The sequence below is a fragment of the Triticum aestivum genome, chromosome 5B, assembly GCF_018294505.1.
Source record: "Triticum aestivum cultivar Chinese Spring chromosome 5B, IWGSC CS RefSeq v2.1, whole genome shotgun sequence".
NCBI classification, from domain to species: domain Eukaryota; kingdom Viridiplantae; phylum Streptophyta; class Magnoliopsida; order Poales; family Poaceae; genus Triticum; species Triticum aestivum.
The window spans coordinates 473,479,686-473,493,731 of record NC_057807.1 but is presented as its reverse complement, the minus strand read 5'-3'; the positions used below and the strand labels follow the sequence as shown (position 1 = coordinate 473,493,731).

Sequence of the window (14,046 nt, the reverse complement as noted above, 5' to 3'; positions counted from 1 at the left end):
TGCCTACGTTAAATCAATAAAGCTAACCATGATGGCCTTCCTTTTAAAAAACTAAGAAATCCCTTGGGCACAGTAAAAATATACGTGGACATCGCAGTTACTCCTGCATGCGCTGCCGATGCAGCGAGTTCTGTATCGTTCCAATTTTATCGGATGTCGCCGAAGGGACGCCGGTGCAGCGAGTTGAGGCGCGCAAGAAGATGGCCGTGGTCGGCGGGGACAAGCAGCTGGGGGAGGGGGTGCCATGAGCTGGGTCAGTGACGAACGTGGCCGTTTCCAACGGGGAAGGAGCCGAGCTGGAGTGGAGCACCTAGGGTAAGGAGCACACCGGCGGTGATGTGGCGAGCAGCCCGGGCGCGTCACCACAATGACAATGACGGTTGGATGGGGCGACTGTTGCTTTAAGATTCGTATTGCCATGTGTCGCATGCGGGAGAAGGTCTCGCGATTGGTTTTGCACAATCCGGTCGTACAGGATTATTTTTTTCCCAACGACTGGCATCCACTTCACTTGGCTTTCGACGGGAAGACGGGGTTGACCATCGATGGCCACCGCGACGGCGACGGCAGCCTTCATGGTTGTGCTCCCACACAGCCGAGACTCAGCTAGTCACCCCTCTTCTCTCTCTACCGCCGGTGCCGGCACCCGCACCACTCTTGTCCACCACTGCGGCCACGCTGCACGCCGGCGCCTCCCGCTCCGGCTCCCTCGAGCCCGAGCCCTGCTGCCCCACGGCCTCCCCCTTGTCCCGGCCTCCGACCACTGGGGCAACTGGACGGTCCTCCTGTCCGCGGCCGCGCTGGGCGTCTGGTCCGAGAAAAGCACCCGCGCCGGCAAGGCGCTGAGCGGCGCGCTGGTGAGCGTGCTGCTCGGCCTGGCCGCCACCACGGCCGGGCTCGTCGCCGCCGACGCCCCCGCCTACCGCGTGGTGCTGGAGTATCTGCTCCCGCTGGCCGTGCCGCTGCTCCTCTTCCGCGCCGACCTCCGCCGCGTTGTCCGCTCCGCCGGCGCCCTCCTCCTCGCGTTCCTCCTCGGATCTGGTACGCGCGCTTCATCTTCTGCAGTTCCCACTACTCAGCTAGCTAACGATCCATGATCCATCGATCTTTTTCTTGGAAATGGCAGTGGCGACGACGGTGGGCACGGTGGTGGCGTTCGCGCTGGTGCCGATGCGGTCGCTGGGGCCGGACAACTGGAAGATCGCGGCGGCCCTCATGGGCCGGCACATCGGAGGAGCCGTCAACTATGTGGCCGTCGCGGAGGCCCTGCAGGTGACCCCGTCGGTGCTGGCCGCAGGGCTGGCCGCCGACAACGTCATCTGCGCGCTCTACTTCACCACGCTATTCGCCCTGGCCGCCAAGATCCCCGCCGAAGAGACGGTGCACCCCAAAGGGGGAGTCAACGCCAGCGGCGAGCCCACTCCGGCTGCCGGCGGCGGCGACAGGCTGCCGGTCCTGGAGAGCGCAACGGCGCTGGCCGTGTCGTTCGCGATATGCAGAGCAGGCAAGCACATGACGGCCCTGCTGGGCGTACAGGGCGGCAGGCGGCAGCCTCCCCTGCATCACAGCAATCGTGGTGGCGCTGGTGACGCTGTTCCCCTCGCACGTCGGCAAGCTCGCCCCCGCCGGCGAGGCCATGGCCGTGATCCTGATGCAGGTGTTCTTCGCCGTGGTGGGGGCCAGCGGGAGCATCCGCGATGTCATCCACACGGCGCCCGGCATCTTCGCTTTCTCGCTCGTGCAGATCGCCGTGCATCTGCTGGTGATCTTGGGCGCTGGGAAGCTGCTGGGGTTGGAGGAGAAGCTGCTGCTCATCGCGTCCAACGCCAACGTCGGCGGGCCGACCACCGCCTGCGGCATGGCCACCACCAAGGGCTGGAGCTCCCTGGTCGTCCCCGGGATCCTCGCCGGCATATTCGGCATCGCCATCGCCACCTTCCTCGGCGTCGGTTTAGGCATGTTTGTCCTCAAGCGCATGTAAAGCAAAAGATATATGTAATGTATGTATGGTCATGGAATTGCCAACTGAATCAATCATTTGCTACGAACGATGAGGAGCAACTCAGCGATCTCCAAACTGACACCAACCAGGACAAGCAAGCAAAGGAGCCATCAGCAGGAGAGCTGCCGCACGCGAAGAACTGTCTACTTGACTGTCTTTTTATTTCTGAAGACGACTCTGCACTGCCGTCGCTGTTGTGCGCATTTTGAGCACAACCCTGCTTGAGGGGCCTCTGCTTCAGCCGGACTGAGATCCAGTGCCTTGCTGTAGTGCGCGCCTTGCCCCCTACAAGGCTACAATCCAGTGTCCATGTCGATCCTACGGCCAGCAGCCTTGCTGTAGTGCGCGCCTTGCCCCCTACAAGGCTACAATCCAGTGTCCATGTCGATCCTACGGCCAGCAGCACCTCACAGTCGAAATACCCACCTATGGACAGAACAGCAAGAACGGACAAGGGAAACAGAGGCCCTGCCCTTCATGCAGAGAACAGAGCAGAACATTAGTTCTGTTAACACGCAGTTCAGTCTATCAAACCACAAGAGTTTAACAATTACAAGGCTATAAAAACGTAACAAAATACAGTTTAATTTAGCAAGCAAAAACACTTTGGTTTAGTTTAGCAAAGATCAAGGAAAAAGGAAAACCCAACCCATTTTAAATACTCCCTCCGGTCCTTTTTACTCTGCATATTAGGTTTGTCCGAAGTCAATCTCATTCAACTTTGACCAAATTTATATAAAAAATTATAAACATTCACATAACAACACCAATATCTTTAGATTCATCTTGGAATATATTTTCATATTATATTTATTAGATAGTATAGGTGCTAATAATTTTTAATATAAATTTGGTCAAACTTAGCAAAGTATGACTTTCGGCAAAACCAATGTGCAGAGTAAAAAGGACCGGAGGGAGTACATGGACATTCAGTTAAAGACGTTCCGGAAATCAATAGGGTAGAAAGGTGAACACAGTACAGATCCTTTTGTAGGCGTGAATAAACTAATTTTTTGAAGCAAATTACCATAGAAATTTGTTCTTACATAATCATTCAAGTACATAGTGTTGGCCCTTTTACTTGTACACTTAGGCCACAAAAGACTGTAGTTAGCCCCAAGTCCAGAATCAAAAATGCTACACTTACGTAAAAGTCTACGTACAGTTACGTAATTAGCCTAACTATTAATCCCTCCGCCCCCCTGATTCCAACTGGGTGGGGCCCCTCTCATAATTTCCTCCAACTGAAAAAAGCCACCTAAGCCATTACGTTACTTTACGTTTGATTACTACGTAGGTGTAGCATTGCTCGTCCAGAATACTATAGTCAACCCTGTTCAAAATACAGTCGACACTGTCCACAAGATTCGAACGCCTACAACCGTGTTAACGAATCATCTTATATGTACAGATTGTAAAGGAACCTAGTGCCTCTGCACCTGCAAGTCATCTTGTGTTTGAACTTCATAGGTGATATATGCATGCGCCCACATATAAACTGAAAGTTGTTATATAACTACTCCTTTCGTTCCATAACATAAGAACACTCTTATATTATGAAATGGAGGGAGTAGCTTATATGTGTCCTGCAGACCTAATTATATAAATTGTCCGTAATACAGTGAGGTACCAATCACCTTTTCTTTAAGAGAGAAAAGGTATCAATCACGTATGTATATTCGCCTTTCAAGTGTCAATGGCTTTCCTAGGTGAAAACACCTGCCTAGCTCTAGTGCATAGGAAATGACTTGCCACCATTTCGGAAATGATTTGCCACCATTTCCTATGATGTTTTGTCTGATCTTTGATGACAATGCGTATTTTCCACCAGGCCTTCCTATCTATGCAAACCGTAGATAAAATGATTTATGTGTCTTTACCTAGGCTCGCCGTAAAGGGTTTTGCTAACCCATTCCATTCTAAAAGCGTCTCTAGCCCTTCCCAAGGTTTAATCCCCTAAAAGGATTTTTTTTGGGGGAAGAAGTTTTGTTTGAGGAATTAACTCCTACCTAGCACTTCCACAAAATCTACGATCCCTCAAAAATTTAAGGAGAATCAGCGGAGCGTCGACCGAACAGTTTTGCAGATAAAGTCGACAAGGCGGGCCACAACATAATTAAAATAAACCACAACATAATAGTAAATGACAAATGAGTATACATCCACTTCTCAATGAAATAAACCATAACATAATCAAAATAACACGGTATGTTTATCTATTTATTCATTCAAGAATGACATTTTTATCTTGGGATATACTCCATACATAGTATAAACTCACTATCCTATAGTATTGTTTTACTCCTTGAAGCAAACCGTACAGTTGCAATTGCGTCCATCACAATGAGCGTCCTTGTAATAAGCACCACCCTGTTCTTTCACTATGGAACCGCAGGTCTACTTGCAAAGGACTTTGGTGCAGAAGATCAATCCATTGTCACTATCCTCGACACAGCGCTCTGTGGCAAACATAAGCACAACATTACTGTGAAGGCTATATATATGTGCCTGTAAAACAGGTGTAAAAAATGTAGGATGTGCAACAAAATTTGCGCGTCTGTCTAAATGAAACTAGTCATCTCCTTTTTCTACTCTCAACAACATCTACTCCCTCTGTCCCATAATATAATAACGTTTTTGACATTAGTGTAGTGTCAAAATTGTTCTTATATTATGAGACAGAGGGAGTACTTGAGACGGAGGATAACAAGAGAAAAGAAAAAAAAAACACCTGTCGAATTTGGATTTCCAAGCAACAGAAGCAGCAAAACGAAACAAACACCCGTAGCCCGTGCATCCATTACAAACTGCCGCGCTAAAACAACGCCACCACTTTTCTTATTGTAATCTCCTCTTGTGCGTGGCTAGGAAACAATCCCGTATGTTGTGTGAAGGATGTATGGAACATATTGTCATCTTATATAAACTTCTCGAGAAAGGTAGAAATGAAAGCATGTAATGCTCTCTATGAGAATAACGGGAAAGATATGAAGCAAATTATTCGGATCCATTTAATTTAACACTTTCTACTTATATGATCTTTTCATTCCTTTTATAAGTAATTAGTGAATATTTGAACATAGACACTACTCAATTACTGAAAGTAAATAAGGAGACATACAATACCTTTCAATTCATTTTTGTACTAATAATCTATCCATTTTTGTACTAATAATCTATCCATGCACCCATGCCACATCACCAATCATGCATGTCAGTCATAAGTTAAAAATATTGCATTATTTTTTGTGTGGTATATGAGTTGGACACTAGGAGCAAATCTGTATGTAGTTCATGTTTCATATTTTTGTTAAAAAAGGCATTTTGTTAACCTCAATAAAAAACTATTTTATACATAATTTTATCACATGCTTATTATGTTTTATTGTTTTAATATTAAACTGAGACTACTCCTATATTTGCTTTTACATTAATTTTAGGATTTTCTGTAGCAATTTTTTATGCATTTGTTTGACCAAAGTTCCTGTAGCAACGTGTGGGATATCATCTCGGTAAACCAATGGTAATGATGAGTAATTATGAACGGGGGTGCGGAATTTGTTCCTGCAACTAGTACACCACGAGTTTATTGTTATTCTGAAGAGGTAAATATAAACTGAACGGCAAATTACAAGCACAAGTCTCAGTTTATCTCTAGTGATTCTTGTAATTGGATCAATGAACCATTAAACCACCTAGCTTTACTAAATACTAGAAGGGTTGGGCGCGCTTTGCTGCACAGTTGGTGTTGTTGGGTTTCTTCAAAAAATAATCACTTTGTTTCAAAATATAAGATGCATTACTTTTTTAAAAAGTCAACCTTTCAAGTTTGATCAAAATTGTAGAGAAATATATCAAAATCCATCAAATTGATATTTTCAAATTCATCATGAAACGAATTTTCATACTTTTTTTGCTTAATACTGTGGATGTCGATATTTTTGCTCTGAACCTGGTCAAAGTGAAAGAAATTTGACTTTCTACAAAACTAATATCCCTTATATTTTGACACATGGAATATTTAGTTTGGCGGGTGGGGAGATGATAAAGTGTGTTTTATTTCTATTTATAATGCGGTTATTTGGTGGGCCTTTTGTGGTGTGATTCTGTGTTATCCGCTAACCAATCTATATATACGTGGGGAAAATTCTATGTCGGTGATCGCATGTACTACTATATAGGTGCTACAATATCACATGTTGACGCTTCTCTTTTCCAGTGATGGGAGGGCCCGCATGATTGATATGTTTTATAGGCTGGTTGTTATTGATTGATTTAAAAAATCGTTGGCCCAGTCAAAATCGTTAACCATATCCAAATTTGAATACCTCAATTGAATGAAAGAGCTTCAAAATTAAGGAATATACTGAATTAAAAGAATTGAATGGAAGAGGCTGAGAAAGTGTTGACCCGGTCAAAACAGGTTGAACCAATTCTAAATTGAATACTTCAATTAATTGTGAGACCTTAAAAGTTAGGAAACATAGTGTATAGTATAAAGACTTGAATGAGAGAGGTTTGAGAAATTGTTAACCCGGTCAAAATCGTGTGAACGAATTCTAATTGGAGACCTCAATTGAATGTGGGCTCTCTAAAACTAGGGAGCTTAGTGTTATAGAGGATACTCGCAATAACTATTATTATTTGATATTAATACAATTAGCCATGATGACATTTCTTAAAGAGAAGAACGACCAAAACACAGCAATTCTTGTTGATGCAAACATAATTTTTTTGCTACATCTTGTAGGCACACATACATAACAAACCCCCAAAATAAACTAGAGGAGGAACATATAACATAATCACATGAGCCCTAAAACAACATAATATGTGGCTAAAACAGGCAGCGAAGCCAATGTGCCGACTATCACCCTGCAAAAAAGAAAAAAATGGAAAGGCAAAGAGCGGTTTTAGTTGTTATCCTCGTGTTCAGGGAAGAACAATGTGGTCGATATGCATAAACAATTATGGAGTACTCTAATCATCATGACATGCGAGATCGCCAATTTACTTACGCGGTACTGAGTATATTGGCATGTAGGTCATACTCTCTCGCAAAGATAAATGTCCCGATAGACTGAGGCAGTGCGGCCTACCAATAGGAACGAGGTGAGTTATTACTATTGATCTGGATATTTGGCTCAATTCGCAACAAAAAAGAGAAGAAAATGATATATTAACACCAGTTGTGAGCCTGTAACATGCAATATTTATCTATTGTTACCTGTAAGATGGCAACGCGCAGAAGGTCACCACGTAGTCCCAAAAGTAGCGCTCCAATCATGGTGGCTGCTGGCGCAGCGACAAACCGCATCGCCATGCCCAACGAGGTCAATCCAGGCCCACACACGACGAGCTTGTCCTGTAGACCGATGAACAAGCCTACAATACAACCACCAGATCGGTGTGATTCACGATCAATCAGTTAATTCCTCTTTGATCTCAATATTGTTTTGAATTATATTCGTTACTATTTATTCCCGGCCCACTAATGTGTGTGCTCAATGTTATATTCTTTTTGTCCCATATTAGTTGTCGCTGAAATGAATATACCTAGACATATTTCATTTCTAGATACATCCCTTTGAGCCCGCAGTAGGGTCTGCGGTAGGACAGTAGATTCTTGATGCAGGACTCGTGCCGGTCATGATGTTATTTGGACACGTCCCTCACTTCGGTTAGTAACAATCACATCTCGACGGTTGACTTCGAGCGCACAAATTAAGATCATATCTGGTCCCAACGCAAATACATTGTTGTAAGCATTAAGACCACATACTCGTACCTATTTTTATTACTAGTGTTTGAATCATCATTTGCTTGATTGATCCGGTCAAAGATGGAATTGATCCTTTAACGAAGCTTGCTAGAGACCACCGTTTCAAGGAAGACTTCCTCTCGTGGTTCGATAACCCGGGGTCACCTCTAAAGAAGTAGGTGTGAGATGCTTATTTTTTCTTTACTGCATCACTAAAAGGAGCTACCAATAATATCCTCACGGTAAATCTGCGTGGTGCTCTAAAGTATACTTCACTATTGGAATGTACCAAAAATGGGCTTTTGGGGGGGGGGGGGGGGGGGGGGGGGGGGGGGGGTTACGACCCCCTTTGGCCTCCAAGAGGCTCCGCTGGTGTACAGTAGGGATTCTGCTAACATTTTTTGAAGCAAGTTCAAGTTGTGTACGTATTTTATAAGAAATAAAATTTTGATTGTGATTTGCTAATTACCTTTTAAAAGGACCAGAATTTAATTAACAGGTAGTTGATTAGTCACTTTAGATGTTTTGGTTTTCAACCACATTTTGGCCTAAGCTCATTTGTGACAAAGTTGGCCAAACGATGAGTTGCCACAAAGCGTGACAAGTTTATCTAAAAAAGATTGTTTAGTCACTTTGGACGTTTTGGTTTTCAGGCACGTTTTGCCCTAAGCTCGTTTGTGGCAAAGTTGGCCAAAAGATGAATTGCCACAAAAGCGTGACAAGTTCAGCTAAAAAAGTTGTTTCCGTGGACACAATGGGTCATGAGTCATGACTCACGAGGCAGAGAATATACGGCAAAAGTGTGATCGACCAACTAAACAAATAAGAGCATGATAAGTTGTCGTAGAATGTGGGTACCAAACCCCAAGACTTTCGTTAACGTGTTTTCTTTTTTAGTTTCTCTCACGGGACTTCTCCCTCCGTTCACAAATATAGAACGTTTTGGACATTTCTATATAGGATACATAAGGACTAAAATTAACAAATAAATACAGTAAAACATGTCTATATACATCTAATTATAAAAAAGTTAGTACTAGATACTTCTTTCGTTTCAAAATAAGTGTCTTAACTTTAGTATAATTTTGAGATGGAGGATTGTGAACGAAGAGAGTAGTAGGTACCCATGTTAAACATTCCGATTCCAAGGCCGGTCCTTGACATGATCGAAATGGAGCCATCTATGATGCCTGGCATTTCCAGGTGCCACCTACATATAATTGCAAACGCATATAGGTTGATAATGAGAGAATGCCTGATGAATAAATTGTTTCTTCTTTTTATGAGAGAAGATCGCTACTCACTAATCTGCTGTGTCGCAGGGGTACCTGTTTGCCACGGAGGACCACAGAACGCCAAGGAGGCTCGCGTACACGTTCGGGTTGCCGACGACCTTGAGCCCAACCGTTCGCAGCAGCGGCGCCCAGAACGCCCACCCTGTCGCCGCCATCTTCCGGTCTTCTCCGGCTGCCGCTGGCCGGTCGACATCGTCGCTCCCCGGCGCTGCCTGATCGCCTTCTTCTCGCGCGCCGTCGGGTGCCGGCGCCGATGTCACCTCCAGCCAGGCCTGCCTCGCCTCGAACGCCACCAGCAGCAGCGGGAGCCACACGACGGCCTGCACCACCGACAGCTGCACGACGATGTCGCGCGCCCACTTGCCGTACATGGCGTCCAGCAGCGGCACGCCCACGAGGAGCCCGTTGTTGAGCGTGCCCAGCGAGTAGCCGGTGATGCACCACGAGTAGGAGGGGCCGCGGCCGCCACCCGGCCGCGCCGGCCTCGCGGGTGGCGCCTTGGGGGCGCGGCTCCAGCGCCGCCAGCGGCAGGACGCGACCCACCCGGCGACCGCGAGCACGACGACGAGTTTGGCGACGGCGTCGGCGGCCAGGACGCGGTAGCTGGCGGCGAACGTGCCGGCGTGGGCGTTGAAGTCGAAGGCGAAGAAGGGGAGCGCGAAGTAGATGACGAGGCGGTTCACGGCGTCGCACTGGTCGCGGGTGAAGAACTTCCACCATCGCACCGAGGCGTACCCGAGGCCGAGGGCGAAGTAGAGCGGCGACATGGCGGACACCACCTTGTACACGTCTCCCCACCCTATCATCTCGGCCACCTAGCTAGCAAGCTCGCTCGTGGTTTGGTGCTTTGGTGTACGTAGCGAGGAAATAATCAAACCGAGTTGGACAAATGCGACGAGCTGCTGCCTGCCATTATTCTCTCCACTCGACCGATCGCTTCATTTAACTAGCAGGAATCCGTCATTTCAACAATCGAAATCGACAGTGATACCACTTCTAATGCACCTTTCATACCAACATCAACAGTGATAGAATATCTTTGTATACCAAGTTTCTAACCTTGGTTAGTTAGGGCATCCAGAACTGAAGCCTTCTTCAGTTCCATTTCGGCGCTTTCCAGCTCCGCCTCCGTAACCTCTTTCTCGAGAGACCCAGAAAATTAAGTTGTCCGCCTTCACGTCGCTGCCAAGTGGCTAATCGGCCGACGATGTACAACCCACCAAGCTTGACTTCGACGGAAGGGAAGGAGTTGTAGCCTTCTTGGGACCCGAGCAGCGACGACCTACCGTGCACTACTCTTCTCGCAGTTAGCGGCGCCCACGGACGTGTCGACGGGGCGTGGCCTCGGCAGAGCCGGCGATGTCCTCCTCCTCCTCCTCGGTCTCGCCGAACACCTCGTCCACCGCCTCGTCGCACTCCTTGTAGGCGGCCGCCAGTTCCGCCGCCCGCTGGCGGTACCGCCAGCGGGCCAGGGGATCTCGCGGGTGGAGCGGTAGGAGTCGAGCAGCGCCACCCGCTCCGCCATGTCCGGCACGATCGCCCTACTGGCGTTGAGCCGCTCCTCCGCCTGGTGGTACTCTTGGAGGAGTTGGTGGCTGCAGGCGGCATAGGCCTGCTCCTCCCGCACCATGTTCATGTAATGGGAACGTGCCTCGCTGATGGTCATGGTGCAATGCACCGGCGAGGGTGGCGCAGAGGAGGAGGAGGAGGAGGGTGGCGCCGGATGGTCGTCGTTGTCCTCCAGCTGGCTGCCGGCCAGCCACCAACCAGCTGGAAGCAATGGTTGCCATCTCCATCTTCTGATCCATATGTCGTTTAAACACGGAGCAGTGGCCCACACCGGGAAGCGGCACGGGCGACGCTCAATGCCAGCGCCAGTTGGAGGTTGCGTCCGCTCTGGCCGGGCATAAATGCGGCACTAACCTCTGGAGCAGCGTTGACCATTTCGAACGGAAAGCATGCGCGGACGAGCGCGGACGAGGAAGGGGTTTTTGATGGACCAGAGTGGTCAGAAGCAGGGTTGGGAACGGTTCAGACGCCCATAAAGCCCCTATGCTTGTCTCCGTTTTATGAGACAAAGTACGTTCGAACTGCCCTACGAACCGATACAGACTCTTGTTAGATGGCTTTCACGGTCCAGACATATACGAACGATTTGAGGGACGGTGTTGAAGATGCCCTTAGCCGGATTTGTGTCGGTAAAAAATATCAAGCAAATCTTATTTTCCTTCGAACAGGGACACTAGAATATGATGATCACGGGCCGTTTCAGTACAATTAGTGCTCCGGCCACTCACCGGTAAAGTATTAGTACTCGAGATCTAATCTAACTTTATTTATTAGAACGTGTAAAATGGTTCGTAAGACAGTTTTATTTTAAGTTTTGTGTGTAATTTAAAGATAACAATAAAAATATGTATATAATGGGTTATCTTTTAACTTTAATAACGAGTTATTCCTAAAAAATTATGAGACATGTTGAACTAAGATATCATAACTTAAATAAGAGAAGAAAAGTCTTTTCTTATGAATTATTTTTCCTCCACCTCAGTATTTATTCTATATGGTGCTCAAAAGATAGCATTATTGTACATGCCTTTATTCCCTTCGATTCATATTAATAGACACAGTTTTAGTACGATCAGGCCCGGCCCTGAGAGGGGGGGGGGGGGGGGCAGAGGGGGCGGCCGCCCCGGCCCCCCGAAAACGAGGGGGGCCCAGATTTGTGATCTGCCGTTAATAAGACTGGGTTGCGCTATGTTACGTGCACTGGTCGTCACATTTGGGAGAGATCAATCGACAAGGAGCAAGACCGGGCTTAGCGGCGCATCGCGAGGGAGTGATTTTGGAAGTTTACGACACGCACGAGGATCATTGTCTAATTTTATTTTTTTCTCTGATCTCCTGGAAACCTAATCGCTTGCAAGCGCGGCTGCCGCCAGGGGACAGACGGGAGCACCCACGGCTCACCACGCATGGCACCGCCAACGCTTTCCGCCGCCGATTTCAGATAAGGTGTCCAATTTCTTCCTGATTCTGCCCTAATTTATGCTCTGGCGTTTTGGCTTGACATGCTAAACAGGTAAAGGCTTTAGACAGAGACATGTAAAGCTATTTGATCATGGTCGCCAGTCCTCGGAACCAGATGTGGAAGCCCATGGATGATTTGAAGGGTCTGTACAGGGATGAGAAGTACATCGCCGGACTGCCACATCCAGGTATGTAGATACCATGTAAAACTCTTGATTAAGGGAAGTTTTGTACGTTTCAGCTTTCTGTATCCTGGCCGAGTAAAATTGTTTGATGAAAGGTAGTGTTTGCATGCACATGCAATGTGAAATTACATTAACGAAAACCATCTACGAAATATCAAGACACAGCCCACTATATAATTAAGTGGGTGATTTTATTGAATTAATTAGGACTAGTGGACTCACCCGCAATAGAATACGAAGAACATGACAATGCTAATACGCAAGCGAATGCACATAAAGTAACTGAAGGGTAGTTCCCGTACAATTATTCTTCTATATTAAATCATTATCATTCCTACCGCATGTTTTGTCAGTAGTATGTTAAAGTTGCACAAACTATATAATGGAAATACCTATTATAAAAGTTAAAGGGGCCCCGGATTATTGTTTCGCCCCGGGCCCCTAAAATCTCAGGACCGGCCCTGAGTACAATTCATGGAGTAATATAAAGTGTCAGCACGGCAAACAAGCACTCTATAAAACCTACGAGTCTTCGTTCTATTTCAGGGATTGTTCACTTTTCTTTAGTTATTAAATTAGAGCGTACAAACCCGGATGTAGTGCGCCCTTGATAGTGCAACTCTTTGCTAAATTTTTTAGAATAATACATTTTTTATTAATTTGCACAAATATGATGTTGTACGAGCATTATGTTCTATCTAAATATGATGTTGTAGAATCCATTCACGGTATCAAATCCGCAAAAAACCGGGTCATTTCGATGTATTAATTGGAGCTATTTCGTGTAAGAGAGAGGAGGAAGGAAGAACAGAGAGATGCGCGCGGTGGGAGAAAGGAAAGGAGAAAGGAGAAGGAGAAAAGAGGCAGTGTTGTGGGGCCTGCTCCCTATCGGCCAGCAGCTGACCGATCGGCCGGCAGCTGGCTGACTGGGGCGCCCGTGACCCAGCCCGCGCCGACAGCCGCCGACAGCCAGCGTAGCGACGTGGCCCGGCCAGTAGTCGGCCCGCACGTGGCTAATTGACCACCTCTCGGCCCGCAGTTGGCTGATAAGGCCCAGTCGGCCCGCTGTTGGCTGACTAGGCTCGGTCGGCCTGCAAATTAATAAAAAAATTATTATTTAAAAAAATAGCCAACTCTTTACCTCTATTACTATTCAATGAAGACACATTTACATTTTTGCCTCCAATCCGTTACAATTAGGTCCACGGGGTTTAACCGACCCTACCTGTCAGATCTCATGAAAACATGAGCATTTTACTTCTTGTTTTCTTCCTTTCTTTTCTTTTCTTTTTTCTGTTAGGGAAAATATTTCCCCCTTTTCTCAGTTCTCATATGGAACTAGGTTTCCTCCTCTAGCTCGTACGGGCAATGGATGCAATTTATACTTATTGTTTACTAAGTTTAACTTTTAATTATTCTTGAGATTTTATGTTATAATTTAGTGGCACGTAACACACACCTTGTTAAACAAATTGGAGATCTAAAAACTCGTGTCAGCCTTACAAACCCGGATAGAGAGACGGTAGGAATTAGTCATTCATCAATAGAATAACTGGATATGGTTCAATCGGGTCCCTGCATTATAGACTAAGCGTAAGTGTAGAATAGCTTATTCTACATCCCAGTAACGCTACATATAAAATATAGTAACATAGTATAAAATAAGTATTTTTCTTAAAAATGTACTAAATTACAAGCTTGGGTAGTAAAAACATTATTTTCAGAATTAGTACATTTTGTACACTGTTTTACTAGATTTTGGATATCACCAGA

The 14,046-nt window shown here is 46.4% G+C and overlaps 1 protein-coding gene and 1 pseudogene across 1 annotated transcript; one reads left to right on the top strand and one right to left on the bottom strand.

Moving 5' to 3' along the window:
- Positions 1 to 311: 311 nt before the first annotated feature.
- On the top strand, positions 312 to 2,030 carry LOC123116495 (uncharacterized membrane protein YjcL-like; annotated as a pseudogene).
- Positions 2,031 to 6,684: 4,654 nt separating this feature from the next.
- LOC123116494 (probable auxin efflux carrier component 5b) lies at positions 6,685 to 9,972 on the bottom strand. Its single transcript, XM_044537448.1, has 5 exons — positions 9,092 to 9,972; positions 8,888 to 8,973; positions 7,230 to 7,387; positions 7,021 to 7,097; positions 6,685 to 6,877 (listed from the first exon to the last, which is right to left on the bottom strand). Exons 1-5 carry the CDS (start codon positions 9,862 to 9,864, stop codon positions 6,808 to 6,810), a joined length of 1,164 nt encoding a protein of 387 aa, XP_044393383.1. The 5' UTR covers positions 9,865 to 9,972; the 3' UTR covers positions 6,685 to 6,807.
- Between the last annotated feature and the right edge of the window lie 4,074 nt (positions 9,973 to 14,046).